General features: G+C 43.9%; 1 protein-coding gene across 3 annotated transcripts in view; it reads right to left on the bottom strand.

The window, feature by feature from the left end:
• Positions 1 to 26815, bottom strand: part of LOC311131266 (tyrosine-protein kinase RYK-like) — a 96679-nt gene that overhangs the window by 52238 nt on the left and 17626 nt on the right. For 2 of the 3 annotated variants that reach the window (XM_084164135.1, XM_084164136.1), the window contains exons 2-7: positions 11940 to 12061; positions 11639 to 11738; positions 11186 to 11317; positions 7750 to 7812; positions 4763 to 4901; positions 1163 to 1263 (exon numbers count right to left, since the gene is read on the bottom strand). In XM_084164135.1, the coding sequence (XP_084020261.1) occupies positions 1163 to 1263; positions 4763 to 4901; positions 7750 to 7812; positions 11186 to 11317; positions 11639 to 11738; positions 11940 to 12061 (657 nt within the window). Of the gene's footprint in view, positions 1 to 1162; positions 1264 to 4762; positions 4902 to 7749; positions 7813 to 11185; positions 11318 to 11602; positions 11739 to 11939; positions 12062 to 26815 lie in introns of all 3 variants that reach the window. The other variant, XM_084164134.1, reaches the window with a different exon arrangement.

The raw sequence follows: 26815 nt of genomic DNA, 5'->3' as shown, positions 1-26815 counted from the left end.
TGGCCAGAGCGATGTGGATGGCTAGCCAGGCAAGGAAATTGCAGCCATATTGGTCAGGGACAAATCCAAACCAGTCTAATTGGAATGAATAGCATTAGAGGCAGAATCCTGTGATATATCAGAAATCGTGTAAACGAATTGTAACCTAAAATATTGTCTTATAATTATAAATACAGTTTATATTGGTTTCATACAAATGTTCTGTATAAATAGCCTCTAGAATATTTGTAAAACAGACAGCTGTGAGTGCTATTATATGATACAATATCAGTACTTGTTGCATTTACAACTTGTCTAAGTCCTATCAACTGATTTCAGCCAGTGTATTGCTGTGGATTGACTGCATTGTTTGAATGTAATGTTGACATATTGGCAGTTAATTTGAAAAATGTATATAAAATAATTCCTCTAAAACTAGCTAGCTAGCTAACAAACATACAGATACATTCTTCAAATTCATTATTTTTCACAGCACTGGCAATCCATGGTTGACCAACTCCCTGACCAAAATGGCTGACCTTTATCCCATCATGAGAAGGTTCATGTCCATTCTAGTATTCTAACTCCATGATTCTAATCTTATCATGGTGCCGGCATCAGAAGGTGTGTGTGTATTCAACAAGGACACAGATCCTATCGTTAAAGTAAAGAATGTTTGTGACCATCAGTCCATGGCATAAGAAAATACCAAAGTAATGCAAGTAAGTGTCAAAAGAGACAGGATTTAGCAATGCCACACAGCACACAGACGCTGAGGACTCACTGCAAACAACTGGCTGGACCAGGACATTGTCAGAACCTGTTAGTTACGGCACCTTGGAAGTTGAATATGATAAGATGTTCTTGGATAAGCTTGCTGTTATTTTCTGTGTGAGTGTAGATGGGGGTGTAGAGTCGTCGAAGTGTCTTACTGTTTCTTGTGTGTGCTTGTATGTGTGTGTGTGTGTGTGTGTGCGTTTGCGTGTGTGTGTGTTTGCGCGTGTGTTTGCGCGTGTGTGTGTGTGTTTGCGCGTGTGTGTGTGTTTGCGCGTGTGTGTGTTTGCGTGTGTGTGTGTGTGTGTTTGCGTGTGTGTGTGTGTTTGCGTGTGTGTGTGTGTGTTTGCGTGTGTGTGTGTTTGCGTGTGTGTGTGTGTTTGCGTGCGCGCGTTTGCATGTGTCTTACTGGTGACAGGGGTGGCGTTGTTAGGTGTGTCAGCTCTCAGGTACTGGGTAGTCTGGGTGGACGGCTGGGACAGGCCCTGGGAACTACCGCTGTCCGAGACACTGGAACACAGAGGAGGAGAGGAGAGAGGGGATGAGAACCGTACTCAGGAAGGAGGAGAGGAGAGAGGGGATGAGAACCGTACTCAGGAAGGAGGAGAGGAGAGAGGGGATGAGAACCGTACTCAGGAAGGAGGAGAGGAGAGAGGGGATGAGAACCGTACTCAGGAAGGAGGGGAGGAGAGAGGGGATGAGAACCGTACTCAGGAACGAGGAAGAAAGCAACTTCACAACACACGTCTCTAACATCATTATATAAAGTCATTTTTCAGTTAAAAAACACCTGCTCTGCTCCTATTGGCCACCTGGCCAGGCACCCTATGACATCGTCCTGGGGCAGCCTGTTCTGTCCTGCTAGGTCTCAAACCAGACTTTAACAGAGAGAGAACCCATCACTGCTGTACAACACGCCACTAAGAAATCCTGTTTAGCATCTTCCCATTTAGAATACCAGGAGGGTCTGTCTGTTCACATCCTCACCAACAGCAGACTGATTCAATCAAACCAACCCTAATAAACAGCATTAAAGCAACTCGATTTATCTCAAATATTGAATTAGATAGATTCCTGGCTGGCTGTGGGAGTATGTGAGAATTTATTCAAGAGCGAGAGAAACGGATGATTCATATCAACAATGGCCTGAGATAACACTGAGACTGACTGATATGAACCTACCAAGATGGAATCGGTGGTAGAAATCTATAAAAAGTAGTGAACCTGAAAATCCTGTTGTTGGAAATCTAATTCAGACCACATCCATACTTGTGAGTAGGAATGGTGATCTAGGATCAGGTCATCCTGTCATCTACATTATGACTGATCAGCACTGAGAAGCCTTGTTAATGTGGGTCCTTCCGATAACTGAAATAATACAGATGAATATCCTCTTTATAACCATTGTGCAGGTTTCAACTTGTTCTAACCCATCTAAAGCACATATCTATGGAGATATTAAAAGCTGTGCTGGCTTATGATGCACTGTGTGTAGACATCAATATGCTACTGCAGTAGAGACAATGGCATAGGAAACAGCTAACATAGTAAATATAACAAAATAAAACGTATTCATTAGCGCACATCCTAGCAAAACGTAGCAAAGCGTTTTGCAACAGAAACCGAAAATGACTGTTTCTTATTGGACAAGTTAAGGTAGTCCCTCACTGTTTTTGAGTTAGTTTTCTTACATTTGATGCTTAAATGAACACAACCCTGGGTAAATGCAGTGAGGCACAGGCCTAACCAGGGCTGTGGTTCCACTGGTGTGTGTGTGTGTGTAGTGTGTGTGTGTAGTGTGTGTGTGTGTGTCGTGTGTGTGTGTGTCGTGTGTGTGTGTGTGTGTGTAGTGTGTAGTGTGCTGGTTCTCATGACTTAGATTTCCTCCAATTAGGTTTGGCTGGATTGTTAAATAAAGACTGGCCTGGGTGTTGTCAGGAGTGTGTGTGTGTGTGTGTGTGTGTGTGTGTCAGGGTTTCCGGTGCCAGACAACGTGACCGGGAAGATTTTTTATTTATGGACCATTTGAGAAATTTACCAGACCGTATGCATCGGGGGGGTGACCCATTCGGGCGTCCACCCACGGTCATCTTAACAGAACATGCAACTCAAGTAACGAAGCAGTTTTGCGTGAAAACACCATTCTAAACGGCGCACCTGATGCGAGCGGTTCAACGGCTGACAGATGAAAATCTCCATTAAAAAAACTTAGAAAGAAAGAGGAGGAATCTAAAGATGCAACAACTAGGATGGGATGCTAATATGACTGGGATTGTTCCTTTGGCTTCTGGACAGCGAATGAAAGTTGATATGAAAACCAATAGAACAGGAGAGAAATGCCGGTTTCCATTGCATAGATGAAGTCTTTATAAAACAATTGCCTCCACGTTTCAATGGTCGGATTTTGGCCACATTTTGAAGCAAGTTAAAGACAATTAATATGAAGTAAAGAATGAAGTATCAGTTTTCAAAAAGCAAAAAGCCTCCAGCTCACATTGCAAAGTGGTGGGTAACGCGCTAAGCCTTGAATGGCTTCAATTAGGCTGGCAGTCGAGAAAAATAAATAAATAGTAGCTCTTTTTAAATCTAGGCCATCAAAACAGTTAAACACACAATTGCATTTAGAATAATAATAATTTCACTCCAGCAGCAACGAACTGCGGAGCTGGCAGCTGGAGCTCTAGTGCAGAGGTGATATTCAGATCAAAATAGGCTCTGTATGCTGTGCGCATGTGATAATAATAATAATAATAATAATAATAATAATAATAATAATAATATTAAGCCACTTAGCAGACGCTTTTATCCAAAGCGACATACAGTCATGCGTGCATACATTTGTGTGTATGGGTGGTTAATAAGATACATGTTGACTAACGACAACACGTGCCAATTTCATGCCACAGAATTATGCAAATTAACCTACACACACACACACACACACACAATAAGCTTGACGGTCAAATGTATTTCCATCGACTTATTTCCATCAATTGATAAAAAGCATTATTTTGCAATGGGATTGTTTTTTTGTTTTTTCGCCCAGTCAATTTGGCCGGCAACAATCTTACTTATCGGCTTTTCATTTATTGAATTACGGGCTAAAGGAAACCCTGGTGTGTGTGTGTTCAGTCACCAAATACAGTGCCCTCTGTAATTATTGTGACAGTGATGCATTTTTTTCTTATTTTGGCTCTATACTCCCAATAGTTTGGATTTTAAAATCAAACAATGACTGTGAGGTTAAAGTGCAGACTGTCAGCTTTAATTCGTGGGTATTTTCATCCATATCAGGTGAACCGTTTAGAAATTACAGCACTTTTTGTACATAGTACCCCCCCCCCCACACACACACATTTTAGAGGACCAAACGTATTGGGACAAATTAACTTGTATGTGTATTCAAGTAGTAACAAGTATTTGGTTCCGTATTCGTAGCACGCAATGACTACATCACGCTCGTGACTCTACACATTTGTTGGATGTATTTGCTGTTTGTTTTGGTTGCGTTTCAGATTATTTTGTGCCCAATAGAAGTGAAATTGTAAATAATGTCCTGTGTCATTTTGGAGTCACTTTTATTGTAAATAACAACAAAAGAAAAGTTCTCACCATTACAATAACGGGGGGGTAGGATATTTGTGCATCTGACTTTCTCACTCATCATTATTCACGGTTATCCGTAATCATGGTAGCATCCACATTCATTTAGAAGCTTATTGGAACAAATACTTCACTTTTTACTACACCTATGTGAATTTGTCCCAATACTTTTGGTCTCCTGAAAATGGGAGGACTATGTTTGATTTCAAATCCAAACTTTCAAAGTATAGAGCCAAAATAAAACATTTGACGGAGGGCACTGTAAACGGAGATCAGTTGAAGTGAGAAGGTTAGGGGAACACAGGATGAATGGACGCACCCCAGTCTAAAAAAGGGACAGCACGCTGTGTGAGAATTCAATTCCATACAACTTTATTGATCCTCCTTAGGGTCCCCAGGTACTGACCTGTCATCCAGTTCTACTCTCTTCATGCTGTGTAAATGCATAACAGCCAGGACGATGGCTACCAGGAAGATGACAGCACAGCAGACCCCAACACTGATATAGAAGACTCTGGTAGAGGTGGTAGGGATGGATACTCCATCTGGAGGAGAGAGAGAGTCAGAGGTCAGAAAGAGACAGACAGCACAACACTGATATAGAAGACTCTGGTAGAGGTGGTAGGGATGGATACTCCATCTGGAGGAGAGAGAGAGTCAGAGGTCAGAAAGAGACAGACAGCACTGATATAGAAGACTCTGGTAGAGGTGGTAGGGATGGATACTCCATCTGGAGGAGAGAGAGGGTCAGAGGTCAGAAAGAGAGACAGCACAACACTGATAGAGAACACCCTGGTAGAGGTGGTAGGGATGGATACTCCATCTGGAGGAGAGAGAGAGTCAGAGGTCAGAAAGAGAGACAGACAGCACTGATATAGAACACCCTGGTAGAGGTGGTAGGGATGGATACTCCATCTGGAGGAGAGAGAGAGTCAGAGGTCAGAAAGAGACAGACAGACAGCACTGATATAGAAGACTCTGGTAGAGGTGGTAGGGATGGATACTCCATCTGGAGGAGAGAGAGGGTCAGAGGTCAGAAAGAGACAGACAGCACAACACTGATAGAGAACACCCTGGTAGAGGTGGTAGGGATGGATACTCCATCTGGAGGAGAGAGAGAGTCAGAGGTCAGAAAGAGACAGACAGCACTGATATAGAAGACTCTGGTAGAGGTGGTAGGGATGGATACTCCATCTGGAGGAGAGAGAGGGTCAGAGGTCAGAAAGAGAGACAGCACAACACTGATAGAGAACACCCTGGTAGAGGTGGTAGGGATGGATACTCCATCTGGAGGAGAGAGAGAGTCAGAGGTCAGAAAGAGACAGACAGACAGCACTGATATAGAAGACTCTGGTAGAGGTGGTAGGGATGGATACTCCATCTGGAGGAGAGAGAGGGTCAGAGGTCAGAAAGAGACAGACAGCACAACACTGATAGAGAACACCCTGGTAGAGGTGGTAGGGATGGATACTCCATCTGGAGGAGAGAGAGAGTCAGAGGTCAGAAAGAGACAGACAGCACAACACTGATATAGAAGACTCTGGTAGAGGTGGTAGGGATGGATACTCCATCTGGAGGAGAGAGAGGGTCAGAGGTCAGAAAGAGACAGACAGACAGCACTGATATAGAAGACTCTGGTAGAGGTGGTAGGGATGGATACTCCATCTGGAGGAGAGAGAGGGTCAGAGGTCAGAAAGAGACAGACAGACAGCACTGATATAGAAGACTCTGGTAGAGGTGGTAGGGATGGATACTCCATCTGGAGGAGAGAGAGAGTCAGAGGTCAGAAAGAGACAGACAGACAGCACTGATAGAGAACACCCTGGTAGAGGTGGTAGGGATGGATACTCCATCTGGAGGAGAGAGAGGGTCAGAGGTCAGAAAGAGACAGACAGCACAACACTGATATAGAACGCCCTGGTAGAGGTGGTAGGGATGGATACTCCATCTGGAGGAGAGGATCCAAGGTCAACAGACTGGTCAAATAAAGGTAACTGCCAAAGTAAAGGAACCACTTGAGTAAATGAGGGATACAAAGTATATTGAAAGCAGGTGCTTCCACACAGGTGTGGTTCCTGAGTTAATTAAGCGGTTAACATCCCATCATCCTTAGGGTCATTTATAATTATGTTTGCTACCATGGCTAGAAGAGATCTCAGTGACTTTGAAAGAGGGATCTCAAAAGTAGCACAGGGGGGTTTAAAGGGTGTCAAATCAATTCATCAAATAAAATTGTATTTGTCGCGTACACAGATTAGCAGATGTTAAAGCAGGTGAAGTGAAATGCTTGTGTTTCTAGCTCCAGCAGTGCAGTAAATGTTTAAAAAGTACAATACTATACACAAATAATCATAAAAAAGGGGGGGGGGGGGGGGGGGGGGCATCAGAGAGAGTTTGAAAAGGACAAACACATCTCCCTCTAGGTCTAGTATCATACTCTTGTTACACGGCCTTGCTGTGGCAGAGTCTATAGCAGATGACTGGAGAGGTGGAGGAGTGGGGGGGGGGGGGTTATTGCACTGCATGGCTGTATACATCCTACAGCAGACGTGTGGTCTTAAAAAGAGGATTCCTGTAGAACTAACGATGAAGGAAATGATCACCAAGAGCCATTTGCCTTTAGAACAGAACTGTCAGATTCTTACGAGAGGCTCCTACAGGGTTTGAGCTAAAAAGAGTTTTACAATTCATTGTGTTCCATATTTAACTCCGTAGTTGTGTACTGCTACTTAGTCTGAGCAGAGTCTGTCCACTGTAACATCCTAGTCTAGGTGGGCAAAAGGACTTTACTAGAGGGTGTATGGAGCTGCTTTAGGGGACAGGATATATGATGTATGATATATGGAGCTGCTTTAGAGGACAGGATATATGATGTATGATATATGGAGCTGCTTTAGGGGACAGGATATATGATGTATGTCTATATGGAGCTGCTTTAGGGGACAGGATATATGATGTATGATATATGGAGCTGCTTTAGGGGACAGGATATATGATGTATGTCTATATGGAGCTGCTTTAGGGGACAGGATATATGATGTATGATATATGGAGCTGCTTTAGAGGACAGGATATATGATGTATGATATATGGAGCTGGTTTAGGGGACAGGATATATGATGTATGATATATGGAGCTGCTTTAGGGGACAGGATATATGATGTATGTCTATATGGAGCTGCTTTAGGGGACAGGATATATGATGTATGATATATGGAGCTGCTTTAGAGGACAGGATATATGATGTATGTCTATATGGAGCTGCTTTAGGGGACAGGATATATGATGTATGATATATGGAGCTGCTTTAGGGGACAGGATATATGATGTATGTCTATATGGAGCTGCTTTAGGGGACAGGATATATGATGTATGATATATTGACCTACTTACTCTCTGGTCTCTGAATGGTCTTGTTGTTGGAGACCGGAGGAATCTTGGGATCAGAATGCATTCCTGTTAGAGATACACAGGAGGAGGAAGAAAGAGTTAGGACAGGAAACAGTAAAACATTAACGGATAGATAAGGATGGAGAGGTAACGCAGGAGGTCTGCTAGACAAGGCTGTAGCCACACTGATTGACACAAACTAAGCATGTACCAAGATGTGATACAACTTGGAAATAGCCAGCTGCTTAACAGTCCTGGACAGACAGACACCATTTTACAACATGGTATATTGGGCAGAGGGAGAGAGAGAGGGGCATACAAACACCATCCTCCTCAGGTGGCTGATTTGATTCATGTGCTTAAAAATAAGCCGTCCGGGCAGATTTATTAGATTTATTGTCAGTTTCCTCTAAGCAAGCAAATGACAAGTAGGCTGTGGGCCATTACAAGAGCGTGTGCGTGTAATTATCTAGTGGGGTTTAAAAATAGTAGCAGCAGAGCTTAAGACAAAACACCCTTTCCCTCAACATAACCCTCACATCAACTCAGCACTGCTATAGCTGCCTGAGGGAGAACCATACCAAGGTGCTGACACACACCCCTACCTCATTAAAGAGGAGAGGAACTGGGCCTCAAAACACACACACTGCACCCAAACACAGGACTAACACTGATAGTAGGGCTGTGATAGTCATGGAGTTCTGGGTTGTGGTTATTTGTCAGGAAAAAAAATGTCCCCGGTCACCGTCATAACAGTTTGAATGGCAAAATGAAGGAGCACCATTTTCTCCTCTCATCTCTGTCTGCTGCGCAGCTTCCAGGAGCAGCAATACAGGGCTTCCAGGAGCAGCAATACAGGGCTTCCAGGAGCAGCAGTACAGGGCTTCCAGGAGCAGCAGTACAGGGCTTCCCAGGAGCAGCAGTACAGGGCTTCCAGGAGCAGCAATACAGGGCTTCCAGGAGCAGCAATACAGGGCTTCCAGGAGCAGCAATACAGGGCTTCCAGGAGCAGCAATACAGGGCTTCCAGGAGCAGCAATACAGGGCTTCCAGGAGCAGCAATACAGGGCTTCCAGGAGCAGCAATACAGGGCTTCCAGGAGCAGCAATACAGGGCTTCCAGGAGCAGCAATACAGGGCTTCCAGGAGCAGCAATACAGGACTTGACATTCACTTTTTTAGCCACTTGTCCTTTGGACAAGTAGGACAGATTTTTTACTTGTCCAAATGCTCAAGTCATTTATCCCCCCAACACAATTTGTACATAATTGTATGATGCAAGGAACCACATTAGAAAATAAAATGTGTATTTACCATAGAGAATCAGAAAACACATGTAGGCTACACTCTGCCTATTCAAGCCTGTCTCAAAATACAACACTGCCCCTTTAAGGCTCTCTTGAAGGATGGTTGGCCACCAATGGTAGCCTATAAAATATTGCAACATCACAATTACAACCAAATACTGTCTTCATAAAATAATTACCTCCAGGGCTCAACATTAAGGTTGTCCCTGGCACAATAAAAATCATGTCTATGGTTGAAAACAGACTCTGGGACATTTCCGGGACAATAGATCCAAAATGCATACAACCACTGCACATAAACATTTGATAAAAAGCAATGAGGCTGATGCAACAGATCAGACCGTTTAGCTTAAAGTGTCAGGAAAGTCGTCTGAAGTCGGTACCGTCAATGTGCCAACTTCTGATTGGTAGCGTCGGAAAGGGGAGATTCTCACGAACACGATGGTGTTCCCCGTTTTTGCTTTAGGACCTCCACAAGTGTCACGGGACTCGTCTGAAGGTAACCTGTCCTTTTTGCCATTTATGAAGGTGTTATTCAATACGTTTCAATGGGCCACAGTAGTAAAGGCCAAAATCTATATTTTATCAAATCCCTTTTTTTTTTATACCTAAAGGGGTCCTAAAATTCAAAATCAAATAGATAAATTATCCATAGTTTGACCATCTTAAAACAATTCCATCTGTCAGCTTGGCACCCACCCCCTCCGGCACCCACCCCCTACCACACCCCCCACCCACCCCCTCCCAACATGGTTATTTTTTTAAAAGTCATTTAGCAGACGCTCTTATCCAGAGCGACTTACAGTTAGTGAGTGCATACATGTTTTTTTTTTAAATGTTTTTTTATATTTTTTTTATACTGGCCCCCCCGTGGGAAACGAACCCACAACCCTGGCATTGCAAACGCCATGCTCTACCAACTGAGCTAATAACATCTTAAGACTAAATAATGAAATAGTTTCAAAATGCTGACCGCCTCCGCTCAGATTCAAGGTGGGTGATGTGCAACAGGCAATGTTCTTCACTCTCCGGTCTTGTGACCATTTGATCTGAATGAACCGTGACTCTAGTAGCCCATGTCGACAGAGTCAAGCCTTTAGATGTTAAATTATCCTTCATTATATTTGTCAAACATGACTGGTGTTTAGCCTAAATTCATCTAATTAAAAAGTCATTAAAGTTTGGCTCCATTTTCTGGCGCCTCCCTCATGCATGTCAGCATCGGTTTGGACATGAGGCTGTAGCCAATTCACCTACACTTTCTATTTTTGCAGGCTACATGAAAAATAGATTTTAATATTATTCCAATGTTGGCCTCTCTGATCGGAGTAATTGTTTGATATTGTGATTTGTGTGTGATTTTTTTTTTTTTTTTCACTTGACCTTTCGGACAACTTAAATCTATATTTTTCTTGGCCAACTTTAATTTATTTTTTTGTCCCCTGTTAACATCAAGCCCTGCAGTAGGTCGTTTATTTGCATTGCCTAGCAACCACAGTAAACAAGTCTATCATGCAGTGGTCATGCAATTGCAGCACAGACAGAACAAGGAGCCAGACATTCCATATGAAGCATCCGGTTGGCATTTTCCACTCACTAGCCCGGTGGCCGGCAGTGGGAGAAGATAGATATGTGGTGATGGCGTTACAGCATCAGTAGAGACACAGGTGGCGTTACAGCATCCGTAGAGACACAGATGGCGTTACAGCATCCGTAGAGACACAGGTGGCGTTACAGCATCAGTAGAGACACAGATGGCGTTACAGCATCAGTAGAGACACAGGTGGCGTTACAGCATCAGTAGAGACACAGATGGCGTTACAGCATCCGTAGAGACACAGATGGCGTTACAGCATCAGTAGAGACACAGGTGGTGTTACAGCATCCGTAGAGACACAGATGGCGTTACAGCATCAGAGGGAGGAGCACGTTGGAGGGAGGAGATGGACACAGTTTGACGGATTAAGGTAGAAAAACAGTTTATAATAATCATTAAATGTACACTACTGCTATTGCGTATATAGGATATATTTATTAATGTATTAAAACAGTTATTTTATTAACTGTCTCCATCCATAATCGTCGGTTACACGGTTACTGTGCCAGCCCTGACTGACAGGAAGAGGAGCCTTACGTTTGTGACACATCTTCCTCCTCTTGAAGTTGAGGACTGTGAAGTTGTTGGAGTGGATGGTGAGGTTGAGCTGTACCGTCAGGACCGCCTCTCCATCCACCTTCCCTGAGCAGAACAGGTCCACTCTGAACACTACACCCACACAGAGAGAGAGAGAGACAGCGCGAGAGAGAGAGAGACAGCGCGAGAGAGAGAGAGAGAGAGAGAGAAAGAAAGAGAGAGAGAGAGAGAGAGAGAGAGAGAGAGAGAGAGAGAGAGATTACACTGGGTTCCCCTGTGTTGCTAGGTCTGGGGGGGGGGGGTCTAGTTACTGTACTGTAAAGCAGGCTTTATAAAAACTCAAATCAATTTTAGCTGGCTCTACTGAATATGAATACATAATTTTATAATACAGAAGATGTATAACTTTCATAATACCAGAGGAGGATGGGAAGTGGTGATTGGTTGACAGACCTGAGGCTGTGCGAGGCACCTCCCCCTGGGTAGAGATGTTGCTCTGTGGTTGGTTCATAGCTGCAGGGTTGTCTACATGGAAACCCATCCTGTAATCAACCTGTAGGAGAGGAGAGGAGAGAAGGGTGTGTGTGTGTGTGTGTGTGTATATGTGTGTTTGTGTGTGTGTGTGTGTGTATGTGTATGTGTGTGTGTGTATATGTGTGTGTGTATATGTGTGTGTGTGTGTGTGTGTGTGTGTGTGTGTATGTATATGTGTGTGTGTGTGTGTGTGTGTGTTTTTGTGCGCGTGAGTGTGTACCTTATCCTTGGATTTCCAGGTAAAGTGTAGGCTGTTGGTCTCGCTGGGTACAGGCAAGATGAAGGAGAGAGCGTAGTGATTCACCACGTCATCTCTCACATAGTACAGCTCTGCATCCAGACCTGCAAAACACACAACCACACAACCACACACAACCACACACACACACGGTTAGTGCAACATACAGACCTGAAAGAGTGACACAAACACAGGCATTTGAAATAATGTCACTCTTTGAATAATTCATTAAAAAAAAAAAATTAATGGATATCCGGATAGTGGGAAAATGCGTTTGTTTTTTTAAAACTTGGACACTTGTTCGCCGCACAGCCTGCGGGAGAGATGGTGTGGGGATGGGCCGGTGATGTGTGAGACTCGTGAGGGAGAGAGAAAAGGTTGACAAACTTATCATCATCCCATCTGCCTTTATTATATAAAATCTATATAAAAGAATCTTGCTGATATAGCTTCAATTAGCCTAGCTAGCCAACTAGCTAACATCTGGCTACGTTGCAGCGCTCCCAGTCCTTGTCTACAACAACTCCATTCGGATTAAACAGCCTACCTGATGCTTGCTCGTTGTAGCCTACTCCTTCTCATTTAGCTAACTTCATTTAACTCATTTTGCATTGATTAAAGATCTCTCACTTCTAGCTGCTACCAGTGTCTTATTCTGTAAATACACTAGATGGCTGTTTTGAAGCCAAAGTGGGTCCATTTTGGTACTCCCCCACCATTATATAAAATAAATGTGGAAGCTATAGAAATGCATTTATTAACGTCTACATTTGTTTTACTACATTTATTCTATTACAGACACCTTAATGCTTTAAATTAAATTATGTGCTAAACATAAAAAAAGATTATTATATATATATATATATATATATATATATATATATATATATATATATATATATATATATATATATATATATATATAAAAAATCCCCTCCCACTCATCTTCACACAATACCCCATAATGACAAAGTGAAAACATGTTTAGAAACTTTAGATTTTTTTGTGTGAAAATGAAATACAGAAGTATCTGATAAGTATTCACACCCCTGAGTCAATACACGTTAGAATCACCTTTAATAATAATAATAATAATAATAATAATAATAAGCCATTTAGCAGACGCTTTTATCCAAAGCGACTTACAGTCATGCGTGCATACATTTTTGTGTATGGGTGGTCCCGGGGATCGAACCCACTACCTTGGCGTTACAAGCGCCGTGCTCTACCAGCTGAGCTACAGAGGACCACCTTTGGCAGGGATTACAGGTGTGAGTCTTTCCGGCTAAGTCTCCTAGAGATTTGCACACCTGTATTGCGCAATATTTGCAAATTATTATTTTGAAAATTCTACAAGTTTTGTCACGTTGGTTGTTGATCATTGCTAGACAGCCATTTTCATGTCTTGCCATAGATTTTCAAGCCGGTTTAACTAGGCGGCTCAGGAACATTCAATGTCGTCTTGGTAAGCAACTCCAGTGTATATATTTGGCCTTGTGTTTTAGGTTATTGTCCTGCTTAAAAAGGTGAATGTCTCCCAGTGTATGTTGGAAAACAGACAACCAGGTTTTCCTCCAGGATTTTGCCCGTGCTTTGCTCTATTTTCTGTTTATTTTTATCCTAAAAGAACTCCATAGTCCTTACTGATGACAAGCATACCCATAACATGATACAGCCACCACTATGCTTGAAAATATGAAGAGTGGTACTCAGTGATGTGTTGTGTCGGGATTTGCCCCAAGTATAATGCTTTGTATTCAGGACAAAGTTCATGTCTTTGCCACATCTTTTGCAGTATTACTTGAGTGCCTTACTGCAAAGAGGATGCATGTTTGGAATATTTTTATTCTGTACAGGCTTCCTTCTTTTCACTCAGTCAATTAGGTTAGTATTGTGGAGTAACTACAACGCTGTTGATCCATCCTCAGTTTTCTCCTATTCACAGCCATTAAACTCTGTAACTGTTTTAAAGTCACTATTGGCCTCATGGTGAAATCCCTGAGCGGTTTCCTTCCTCTCCGGCAACTGAGTTAGGAAGGACGCCTGTATGTTTGTAGAGACTGGGTGTATTTATACACCATCCAAAGCAGGGTTTACATTAGGAAATTAATTTGACCGGCAGCATTTTAATATACCGGACATTTGAGAGAAATTTACCCGACCCATATGCATTGAGTGCATAACCTGATTACGGCGTCCACCCACGGGGTGCTCAGAATGAAATAAAATCACATTTAGATTATGGTAATTCATATTAACAGAACATGAATGTCGAGGATGCAATGATGTACAGTCACTTCTTACCGAATTCTGATGTGCACTTTGAAGATGTTAGAAAACTGTCCAGATGTACTTTTCCTCAGCCAACAATACGAAGTAACAAACAGCAAAATCACTAGCCTATGTCAATCTACTATCCCCCAACAGTTTACCTATTATATTGGTCAGCTTTTCGAGAAAATAAATTGCCTATTCCAAAAAGACTCTGGGACAGTTGTGGGATGATGGATCCCAAATTCATACAACCAGTAGGCCTCGGCTACATAAAATAAAAACGTTAAAAAGCATTAATTATGATGCAACAGATCAGAAAGTTTAGCTTAATTTTTTCACATTAGAAGCGCAGCAATGCGCACAAGGCTACGCCTACTGGTAGGTTCTGTAATGCACATGAGAGCGGTTTCATGTGACAGATGAAAATATCTGGTAGAAATTTAGAAAGAGGGGAGATCTGATATGCAACAACTAGCATGGGATGCTAATATGACTAGGATTGTGCTTTTGGCTACAGGACAACGAAATAAAGTTGATATAAAATAATTGCCTCCATCGATATGGTCTGATTTTGGCTAGGCTACTTTGAAGCAAGGTAAGACATGCCTCATATAATATGTTTTAAAAAGTTTGGAAAATTAAGTATACGTTTTCAAAATGCATACCGCCTCCAGCTCATTGCAAAGTGGTGTGCTGATGATGCCCGTCTTCCGTTGTATATTCAGTTGCTGTTTGAGATGCCGACAGATTTTCTGCTCAAAGGCTCTGTATCTGTATGCGTGTGATAAATAAGACACTTAACGAATATGCTGTACACATGCACCAATTTAACTCCACTAAATTATGCAAATTGCCCTATAGACCGATAAGTAAGACCGGTCAAATGTATTTCCATCAACGGGTAATTCCATTAATGAAAAGGGATAAAAAAGCATTATTTTGCAATGGGATTTTTTCTTTCTCCCGGACAATTGGTAGACGCCAATTTTATTGATCCTGTTTTGTATTTGTTTTCTATTACCGGGAAACTGTGATCCAAAGTGTCATTAATAACGTCACCATGCTCAAAGCGATAGTCAATGTCTGCTACCAATAGGTGACCTTCTGTGCGAGGCATTGGAAAACCTCCCTGGTCTTTGTGGTTGAATCTGTGTTTGAAATTCACTGCTCGACTGAGGGACCGTCCAGATAATGTGTGGAGTACAGAGAGGAGGTAGTCATTCAAATAAATCATGTTAAACACTATTATTGCACACAGAGTGAGTCCATGCAACTTATTATGTGACTTGTTAAGCACATTTTAAGGTACATTTTGCTCCTGAACTTATTTAGGCTTGCGCTAAAAAAGGGGTTGAATTCTCTCTCACACACACACACACACACGGTCCAACAGTAAAGTACATTATCCTCATGATTGCTGTAATGAAAATGTCTGCCTGCCCCTGTACCTCTTAGTGGGGCCTACTGCCGTGTCCAGCGAGCCACAAACAAAAACAAGTCTTCTGATTGTATAACATTTTCAAATCCAATTGGGGGGGGGGGGGGGGGGGGGGGGGGGAGAAATACAGCTATCAATATTAATCTCAATAGCAACTATTTTACAACCAATATACTGTATTTCATATGGCTTTGAGATACAGAGCGTGCAAAATGCACATTGGCCATTGAGATTGCATAGGCCCTCATTGGGGCGGTAGGCCACAACTGCAAAGTTTTTTAGGACATTGAATGTACCGTTAGATTAATACCATTAGATTAATACTAGCAGTGGGTATTATGTTTGGAGTCAGCGATCTAGCTAATGTGTTTTGAGTTCCCATTTACTCGGGTGGTGAATTAGCCGCAAATAAAGTAGACTTTTATATTAGTGCACATAGAGATGCAGGCAGTGTCATCAATAATAATTCTGGAGCCCTATTTTAAAAGTACAGAATTAGCTCAATTGTCAACACAAATGCATGACAATCACTGGCTTAGGTTGCACATTAAAATATTTTGAAATCACAACATGAAAAGATGAAACGGCTTATTTCTTGAACACCATCTCAGAAGTCTACTACACGTTTTATCAAAGCTCTGAATGACTTTAGAAGATTATATTCATTTTGTCCATTGTGTGACGGCGCAAAACAACATTTGGTGAACCAAATCATGGGCTGGAAAATGTTAGCTTGGAGCCCAGCCTGGTCCAAGGCAGTGCACTCTGTAGGCAATAGGGTGTCATTTGGAACGTAGACCAGGGTTAGGGGAAAACAAGACCATGGTAGTGGGAGAATTCCTCAGGAGTAATGTGTGGATCTCTCTAGCAAAACAGCTTTACATTCCTCAGCTTCCACCTCTCACCTCTCACCTCTCTCGGTCAGTCACTGCCTTATCTGGGCCTTACAGACTTTACCCCCATCCACCCCTTACCCCAGCCCCGGCTACGCCTTAACCCCAGCCCTGGTTACCCCCAGCCCTGGTTACCCCCAGCCCTGGTTAGCCCCTATCCCCAGCTACCCCCCCCCCCCTCCCCCCTCCCTCCCTCCCTCCCTCCCTCAGCCCCGGCTACCCCTTACCAACCCTTAGCCCCTGCCCGGCCAACCCTTAGCCCCCAGCCTCAGCCACCCCTCTGGCTGGGCCACTCAAGGACATTCACAGACTTGTCCCGAAGCCACTCCTGTGTTGTCTTGGCTGTGTGCTTAGGGTCGTTGTCCTGTTGGAAGGTGAACCGTCGCCCCAGTCTGAGGTCCTGAGCGCTCTGGAGCAGGTTTTCATCAAGGATCGCTCTGTACTTTGATCCGTTCATCTCTCCCTCGATCCTGACTAGTCTCCCAGTCCCTGCCGCTGAAAAACATCCCCACAGCATGATGCTGCCACCACCATGCTTCACCGTAAGGATGGTGCCAGGTTTCCTCCATACGTGACACTTGGCATTCAGGCCAAAGTGTTCAATCTTGGTTTCATCAGACCAGAGAATCCTGTTTCTCATGGTCTGAGAGTCTTTAGGTGCCTTTTTGCAAACTCCAAGTGGGCTGTCATGTGCCTTTTACTGAGGAGTGGCTTCCGTCTGGCCACTCTACCATAAAGGCCTGACTGGTGGAGTGCTGTAGAGATGGTTGTCCTTCTGGAAGGTTCTCCCATCTCTACAGAGGAACTCTGGAGCTCTGTCAGAGTTACCATCGGGTTCTTGGTCACCTCCCTGACCAAGGCCCTTTTCCCCTGATTGCTCAGTTTGGCCGGGTGGCCAGCTCTAGGAAGAGTCTTGGTGGTTCCAAACTACTTTCATTTAAGAATGATGGATGCCACTGTGTTCTTGGGGACCTTCAATGCCGCAGAAATGTTTTGGTACCCTTCCCCAGATCTGTGCCTCGACACAATCCTGTCTCGGAGATCTACAGACAATTCCTTTGACCTCATGGCTTGGTTTTTGCTCTGATATGCACTGTCAACTGTGGAACCTTATATAGACAGGTGTGTACCTTTCCAAATCATGTCCAATCAATTGAATTTACCACAGGTGGACTCCAATCAAGTTTTAGAAACATCTCAAGGATGATCAATGGAAACAGGATGCACCTGACCTCAATTTCGAGTCTCATAGCAAAGGGTCTGAATACTTATGTAAATAACATATTTTAGTTTTTATAATAAATTGGCAAACATTTCTAAAAACCAGTTTTTGCATTGTCATTATGGGGTATTGTGTGTAGATTGCTGAGGAAAATGTTTTTTATTTAATCCATTTAAGAATAAGGCTGTAACTGAAAAAGTCAAGGGGTCTTAAAACTTTCCGAAAGGCACTGTACTTGCTTGTTCTGTCACAAACTGAAATTAGAATTTTAACAACCAGGAAATGGCGGGGCGATTTCTGCATAGAGTATCTTTAAAACACACCAGTCTCAGTAGCGATGGGGCAGTGTGATTTGGGAAAGACAATGGGTGTTTCCCAATATGCATACTACCGTGCTCCAAGCATGCAAATTGGAGCACGGGAACAGTCAGCGTATGAACATATGAAACAGAGGGCAGTATGGGAAACAGAGCACAGAGGGCAGTTCTAGATGCATACTTTGTTTGTACACATTTTGAAGCATGAATCGATGCAAGCTTCAACTGAAATATTCCCAGGGTTGATGACGTAATGTGACACAACCATGTAAAAAAAGCTATGCAAAATGTCTTGAAAACAAATGGTGTCTGGCTTTGAGCTGAAGCAAGAGAAAATGAACTGACTTCGGAACGACAAGTTGCCCACTCATCTCATTTGTTGCCTGATTACAACATTGTATAATTATAATAATATCATTCATAACTGTCTTCATTCATAACGGTCGGTTACACGGTTATGCGGTAATTGTGCCAGCCCTAGTGAGTAGACCACAGGATAACAGACAAAGAATTGGTAGCTAACGTTGACCAATAGTTTCAGGTCGTTTTTTACATGCAAAACTACCCGATTAGCTAGATTAATACAATTCACATATAGCTAGCTGATAATTAAATTAGCTAGATTGTGGGAGTGTGGAGCACGGTAATATGCATATTGAAAAACACCGTCTCATCATGAGCTTGGCATTCATGCCTGGGATATGAGCAGCCAGCTACCACGGTAGAAACAGGACAGCTGCCTACGCAGCCAGCTACCACGGTAGAAACAGGACAGCTGCCTACGCAGCCAGCTACCACGGTAGAAACAGGACAGCTGCCTACGCAGCCAGCTACCACGGTATAAACAGGACAGGAAAGAGCAACAGCCCATCTGGAGTGATAACTCTGGTCCTGAAGCTCTGGGTAAACAAGAGTGTACGTTCCAAAATGGCATCCCATTCCCTATAAAAGTGCACTACTTTTGACTGATCAGAGCCCTGGGCACTATGTAGGGTGCCATTTGGGATGCTGCCACCATGTTGTCTGGGTAAGGAGAGGAGCTGTGGATCATGTTGCAGCCCATACAGCAGGAGGACAATGGGCAGCTAGCGGCGGTTGGTGGTGCTGGTAGCCAGGTAGGAGGAGGACGCAGCCCGGCCAGGCCGGTAGAACAAAGACCTTCCTGTATAACAGAGGGGCCTTCTGTATAACTGTACCTCCCAGAGCCTCCATCCATGACAGCACAGGAGGTAAACACTGCCTCCACCCGTCTGGCCTCTCCAGAGAGGTACACACTGCCTCCACCCGTCTGGCCTCTCCAGAGAGGTACACACTGCCTCCACCCGTCTGGCCTCTCCAGAGAGGTACACACTGCCTCCACCCGTCTGGCCTCTCCAGAGAGGTACACACTGCCTCCACCCGTCTGGCCTCTCCAGAGAGATACACACTGCCTCCACCCGTCTGGCCTCTCCAGAGAGATACACACTGCCTCCACCCGTCTGGCCTCTCCAGAGAGATACACACTGCCTCCACCCGTCTGGCCTCTCCAGAGAGATACACACTGCCTCCACCCGTCTGGCCTCTCCAGAGAGAAACACACTGCCTCCACCAGTCTGGCCTCTCCAGAGAGATACACACTGCCTCCACCCGTCTGGCCTCTCCAGAGAGAAACACACTGCCTCCACCCGTCTGGCCTCTCCAGAGAGATACACACTGCCTCCACCCGTCTGGCCTCTCCAGAGAGATACACACTGCCTCCACCCGTCTGGCCTCTCCAGAGAGATACACACTGCCTCCACCCGTCTGGCCTCTCCAGAGAGAAACACACTGCCGAGCATGCTCAGATGAACAGGGCTAAAACCTATGCCACAGTGAGGCGAGGTAAACAAACACAAATGTCTGGATTGCAGTTTCTCCTTGTCCATGGACTGCTTTCAAGGCAAGGAAACAAATAAGTAATTTAGTGATAACTCCAGTCACACCTTCCTGGTTTAACTCCCGTCACACCTTCCGGATATAACTCCCGTCACACCTTCCGGATATAACTCCCGTCACACCTTCCGGATATAACTCCCGTCACACCTTCCGGATATAACTCCCGTCACACCTTCCGGATATAACTCCCGTCACACCTTCCGGATATAACTCCCGTCACACCTTCCGGATATAACTCCCGTCACACCTTCCGGATATAACTCCCGTCACACCTTCCGGATATAACTCCCGTCACACCTTCCTGATATAACTCCCGTCACACCTTCCTGATATAACTCCCGTCACACCTTCCTGATATAACTCCCGTCACACCTTCCTGATATAACTACCGTCACACCTTCCTGATATAACTCCCGTCACACCTTCCTGATATAACTCCCGTCACACCTTCCTGGTATAACTACCGTCACACCTTCCTGGTATAACTACCGTCACACCTTCCTGGTATAACTACCGTCACACCTTCCTGATATAACTACCGTCACACCTTCCTGGTATAACTACCGTCACACCTTCCTGGTATAACTACCGTCACACCTTCCTGGTATAACTACCGTCACACCTTCCTGATATAACTACCGTCACACCTTCCTGGTATAACTACCGTCACACCTTCCGGATATAACTACCGTCACACCTTCCTGGTATAACTACCGTCACACCTTCCTGGTATAACTCCCGTCACACCTTCCTGATATAACTCCCGTCACACCTTCCGGATATAACTCCCGTCACACCTTCCTGATATAACTCCCGTCACACCTTCCTGATATAACTCCCGTCACACCTTCCGGATATAACTCCCGTCACACCTTCCGGATATAACTCCCGTCACACCTTCCGGATATAACTCCCGTCACACCTTCCGGATATAACTCCCGTCACACCTTCCGGATATAACTCCCGTCACACCTTCCTGATATAACTCCCGTCACACCTTCCTGATATAACTCCCGTCACACCTTCCTGATATAACTCCCGTCACACCTTCCGGATATAACTCCCGTCACACCTTCCGGATATAACTCCCGTCACACCTTCCGGATATAACTCCCGTCACACCTTCCTGATATAACTCCCGTCACACCTTCCGGATATAACTCCCGTCACACCTTCCGGATATAACTCCCGTCACACCTTCCGGATATAACTCCCGTCACACCTTCCTGATATAACTCCCGTCACACCTTCCTGATATAACTCCCGTCACACCTTCCTGATATAACTCCCGTCACACCTTCCGGATATAACTCCCGTCACACCTTCCGGATATAACTCCCGTCACACCTTCCGGATATAACTCCCGTCACACCTTCCGGATATAACTCCCGTCACACCTTCCGGATATAACTCCCGTCACACCTTCCTGATATAACTACCGTCACACCTTCCTGATATAACTCCCGTCACACCTTCCGGATATAACTCCCGTCACACCTTCCTGATACGGTGGGGGAAAAAAGTATTTAGTCAGCCACCAATTGTGCAAGTTCTCCCACTTAAAAAGATGAGAGAGGCCTGTCATTTTCATCATAGGTACACGTCAACTATGACAGACAAATTGAGATTTTTTTTCTCCAGAAAATCACATTGTACGATTTTTTATGATTTTATTAGCAAATTATGGTGGAAAATAAGTATTTGGTCACCTACAAACAAGCAAGATTTCTGTCTCTCACAGACCTGTAACAACTTATTTAAGAGGCTCCTCTGTCCTCCACTCGTTACCTGTATTAATGGCACCTGTTTGAACTTGTTATCAGTATAAAAGACACCTGTCCACAACCTCAAACAGTCACACTCCAAACTCCACTATGGCCAAGACCAAAGAGCTGTCAAAGGACACCAGAAACAAAATTGTAGACCTGCACCAGGCTGGGAAGACTGAATCTGCAATAGGTAAGCAGCTTGGTTTGAAGAAATAAACTGTGGGAGCAATTATTAGGAAATGGAAGACATACAAGACCACTGATAATCTCCCTCGATCTGGGGCTCCACGCAAGATCTCACCCCGTGGGGTCAAAATGATCACAAGAACGGTGAGCAAAAATCCCAAAACCACACGGGGGGACCTAGTGAATGACCTGCAGAGAGCTGGGACCAAAGTAACAAAGCCTACCATCAGTAACACACTACGACGCAAGGGACTCAAATCCTGCAGTGCGAGACGTGTCCCCCTGCTTAAGCCAGTACATGTCCAGGCCCGTCTGAAGTTTGCTAGAGTGCATTTGGATGATCCAGAAGAGGATTGGGAGAATGTCATATGGCCAGATGAAACCAAAATATAACTTTTTGGTAAAAACTCAACTCGTCGTGTTTGGAGGACAAAGAATGCTGAGTTGCATCCAAAGAACACCATACCTACTGTGAAGCATGGGGGTGGAAACATAATGCTTTGGGGCTGTTTTTCTGCAAAGGGACCAGGACGACTGATCCGTGTAAAGGAAAGAATGAATGGGGCCATGTATCGTGAGATTTTGAGTGAAAACCTCCTTCCATCAGCAAGGGCATTGAAGATGAAACGTGGCTGGGTCTTTCAGCATGACAATGATCCCAAACACACCGCCCGGGCAACAAAGGAGTGGCTTCGTAAGAAGCATTTCAAGGTCCTGGAGTGGCCTAGTCAGTCTCCAGATCTCAACCCCATATAAAATCTTTGGAGGGAGTTGAAAGTCCGTGTTGCCCAGCGACAGCCCCAAAACATCACTGCTCTAGAGGAGATCTGCATGGAGGAATGGGCCAAAATACCAGCAACAGTGTGTGAAAGCCTTGTGAAGACTTACAGAAAATGTTTGACCTGTGTCATTGCCAACAAAGGGTATATAACAAAGTATAGAGAAACTTTTGTTATTGACCAAATACTTATTTTCCACCATAATTTGCAAATAAATTCATTAAAAATCCTACAATGTGATTTTCTGGATTTTTTTTCCTCATTTTGTCTGTCATAGTTGACGTGTACCTATGATGAAAATTACAGGCCTCTCTCATCTTTTTAAGTGGGAGAACTTGCACAATTGGTGGCTGACTAAATACACATATACAGTGGGGAAAAAAGTAATATATATATATATATATACACACACACACACACACACACATACAGTGGGGAGAACAAGTATTTGATACACTGCCGATTTTGCAGGTTTTCCTACTTACAAAGCATGTAGAGGTCTGTAATTTGTATCATAGGTACACTTCAACTGTGAGAGACGGAATCTAAAACAAAAATCCAGAAAATCACATTGTATGATTTTTAAGTAATTAATTTGCATTTTATTGCATGACATAAGTATTTGATCACCTACCAACCAGTAAGAATTCCGGCTCTCACAGACCTGTTAGTTTTTCTTTAAGAAGCCCTCCTGTTCTCCACTCATTACCTGTATTAACTGCACCTGTTTGAACTAGTTACCTGTAAAAAAGACACCTGTCCACACTTTCAATCAAACCGACTCCAACCTCTCCACAATGGCCAAGACCAGAGAGCTGTGTAAGGACATCAGGGATAAAATTGTAGACCTGCACAAGGCTGGGATGGGCTACAGGACAATAGGCAAGCAGCTTGGTGAGAAGGCAACAACTGTTGGCGCAATTATTAGAAAATGGAAGAAGTTCAAGATGACAGTCAATCACCCTCGGTCTGGGGCTCCATGCAAGATCTCACCTCGTGGGGCATCAATGATCATGAGGAAGTTGAGGGATCAGCCCAGAACTACACAGCACCTGGTCAATGACCTGAAGAGAGCTGGGACCACAGTCTCAAAGAAAACCATTAGTAACACACTACGCCGTCATGGATTAAAATCCTGCAGCGCACGCAAGGTCCCCCTGCTCAAGCCAGCGCATGTCCAGGCCCGTCTGAAGTTTGCCAATGACCATCTGGATGATCCAGAGGAGGAATGGGAGAAGGTCATGTGGTCTGATGAGACAAAAATAGAGCTTTTTGGTCTAAACTCCACTCGCCGTGTTTGGAGGAAGAAGAAGGATGAGTACAACCCCAAGAACACCATCCCAACCGTGAAGCATGGAGGTGGAAACATCATTCTTTGGGGATGCTTTTCTGCAAAGGGGACAGGACGACTGCACCGTATTGAGGGGAGGATGGATGGGGCCATGTATCGCGAGATCTTGGCCAACAACCTCCTTCCCTCAGTAAGAGCATTGAAGATGGGTCGTGGCTGGGTCTTCCAGCATGACAACGACCCGAAACACACAGCCAGGGCAACTAAGGAGTGGCTCCGTAAGAAGCATCTCAAGGTCCTGGAGTGGCCTAGCCAGTCTCCAGACCTGAACCCAATAGAAAATCTTTGGAGGGAGCTGAAAGTCCGTATTGCCCAGCAATCTGGAGAAGGTCTGTATGGAGGAGTGGGCCAAAATCCCTGCTGCAGTGTGTGCAAACCTGGTCAAGACCTACAGGAAACGTATGATCTCTGTAATTGCAAACAAAGGTTTCTGTACCAAATATTAAGTTCTGCTTTTCTGATGTATCAAATACTTACGTCATGCAATAAAATGCAAATTAATTACTTAAAAATCATACAATGTGATTTTCTGGATTTTTGTTTTAGATTCCATCTCTCACAGTTGAAGTGTACCTATGATAAAAATGACAGACCTCTACATGCTTTGTAAGTAGGAAAACCTGCAAAATCGGCAGTGTATCAAATACTTGTTCTCCCCACTGTATATATATATATATATACACAGAGTGAAGTCAAGAAGTATTTGATCCCCTGCTGATTTTGTACGTTTGCCCACTGACAAAGAAATGATCAGTCTATAATTTTAATGGTAGGTTTATTTGAACAGTGAGAGACAGAATAACAAAACAAAAAAGAAAGACGAAAGACGCATGTCAAAAATGTTATAAATTGATTTGCATTTTAATGAGGGAAATAAGTAGTTGACCCCCTCTCAATCAGAAAGATTTCTGGCTCCCAGGTGTCTTTTATACAGGTAACGAGCTGAGATTAGGAGCACACTCTTAAAGGGAGTGCTCCTAATCTCAGCTTGTTACCTGTATAAAAGACACCTGTCCACAGAAGCAATCAATCAATCAGATTCCAAACTCTCCACCATGGCCAAGACCAAAGAGCTCTCCAAGGATGTCAGGGACAAGATTGTAGACCTACACAAGGCTGGAATGGGCTACAAGACCATCGCCACGCACCTTGGTGAGAAGGTGACAACAGTTGGTGCAATTATTCGCAAATGGAAGAAACACAATAACTGTCAATCTCCCTCGGCCTGGGGCTCCATGCAAGATCTCACCTCGTGGAGTTGCAATGATCATGAGAACGGTTAGGAATCAGCCCAGAACTACACAGGAGGATCTTGTCAATGATCTCAAGGCAGCTGGGACCATAGTCACCAAGAAAACAATTGGTAACACACTACGCCGTGAAGGACTGAAATCCTGCAGCGCCCGCAAGGTCCCCCTGCTCAAGAAAGCACATATACAGGGCCGTCTGAAGTTTACCAATGAACATCTGAATGATTCAGAAATTAGCCCACCCAACTACCTCATCCCTATATTGTTATTTATTTTGCTCTTTTGCACCCCAGTATCTCTATTTGCACATAATCTCTTGCACATCTAGCATTCCAGTGTTAATACTATTGTAATTATTTTGCACTATAGCCTATTTATTGCCTTACCTCCATAACTTGCTACATTTGCACACACTGTATATATATTTTCTGTTGTATTTTTGACTTTATGTTTTTTACCCCATATGTAACTCTGTGTTGTTTTTAAACGCACTGCTTTGCTTTATCTTGGCCAGGTCGCAGTTGTAAATGAGAACTTGTTCTCAACTGGCTTACCTGGTTAAATAAAGGTGAAATAAATAAATAAAAATAAAAAACTGGATGAAAGTGTTGTGGTCAGATGAGACCAAAATGGAGCTCTTTGGCATCAACTCAACTTGCCTTGTTTGGAGGAGGAGGAATGCTGCCTATGACCCCAAGAACATCATCCCCACCGTCAAACATGGAGGTGGAAACATTATGCTTTGGGGGTGTTTTTCTGCTAAGGGGACAGGACAACTTCACCGCATCAAAGGGACGATGGACGGGGCCATGTACCATCAAATCTTGGGTGAGAACCTCCTTCCCTCAGCCAGGGCATTGACAATGGGTCGTAAATGGGTATTCCAGCATGACAATGACCCAAAACACACGGCCAAGGCAACAAAGGAGTGGCTCAAGAAGAAGCACATTAAGGTCCTGGAGTGGCCTAGCCAGTCTCCAGACCTTAATCCCATAGAAAATCTGTGGAGGGAGCTGAAGGTTCGAGTTGCCAAACGTCAGCCTCGAAACCTTCATGACTTGGAGAAGATCTGCAAAGAGGAGTGGAACAAAATCCCTCCTGAGATGTGTGCAAACCTGGTGTCCAACTACAAGAAACGTCTGACCTCTGTGATTGCCAACAAGGGTTTTGCCACCAAGTACTAAGTCATGTTTTGCAGAGGGGTCAAATACTTATTTCCCTCATTAAAATGCAAATCAATTTCTAACATTTTTGACATGCGTTTTTCTGGATTTTTGTTGTTGTTATTCTGTCTCTCACTGTTCAAATAAACCTACCATTAAAATTATAGACTGATCATGTCTGTCAGTGGGCAAACATACAAAATCAGCAGGGGATCAAATACTTTTTTCCCCTCACTGTATCATCGTCCAGAATAATATTGCGATATGCTAACTATCGATTCCCCCCCATCACTACAGCAAAG

This window comes from Coregonus lavaretus (assembly GCF_964263955.1).
Source record: "Coregonus lavaretus genome assembly, chromosome: 6".
In the NCBI taxonomy this organism is placed as follows: domain Eukaryota; kingdom Metazoa; phylum Chordata; class Actinopteri; order Salmoniformes; family Salmonidae; genus Coregonus; species Coregonus lavaretus.
This window is presented reverse-complemented; position numbering and strand designations above follow the sequence as displayed.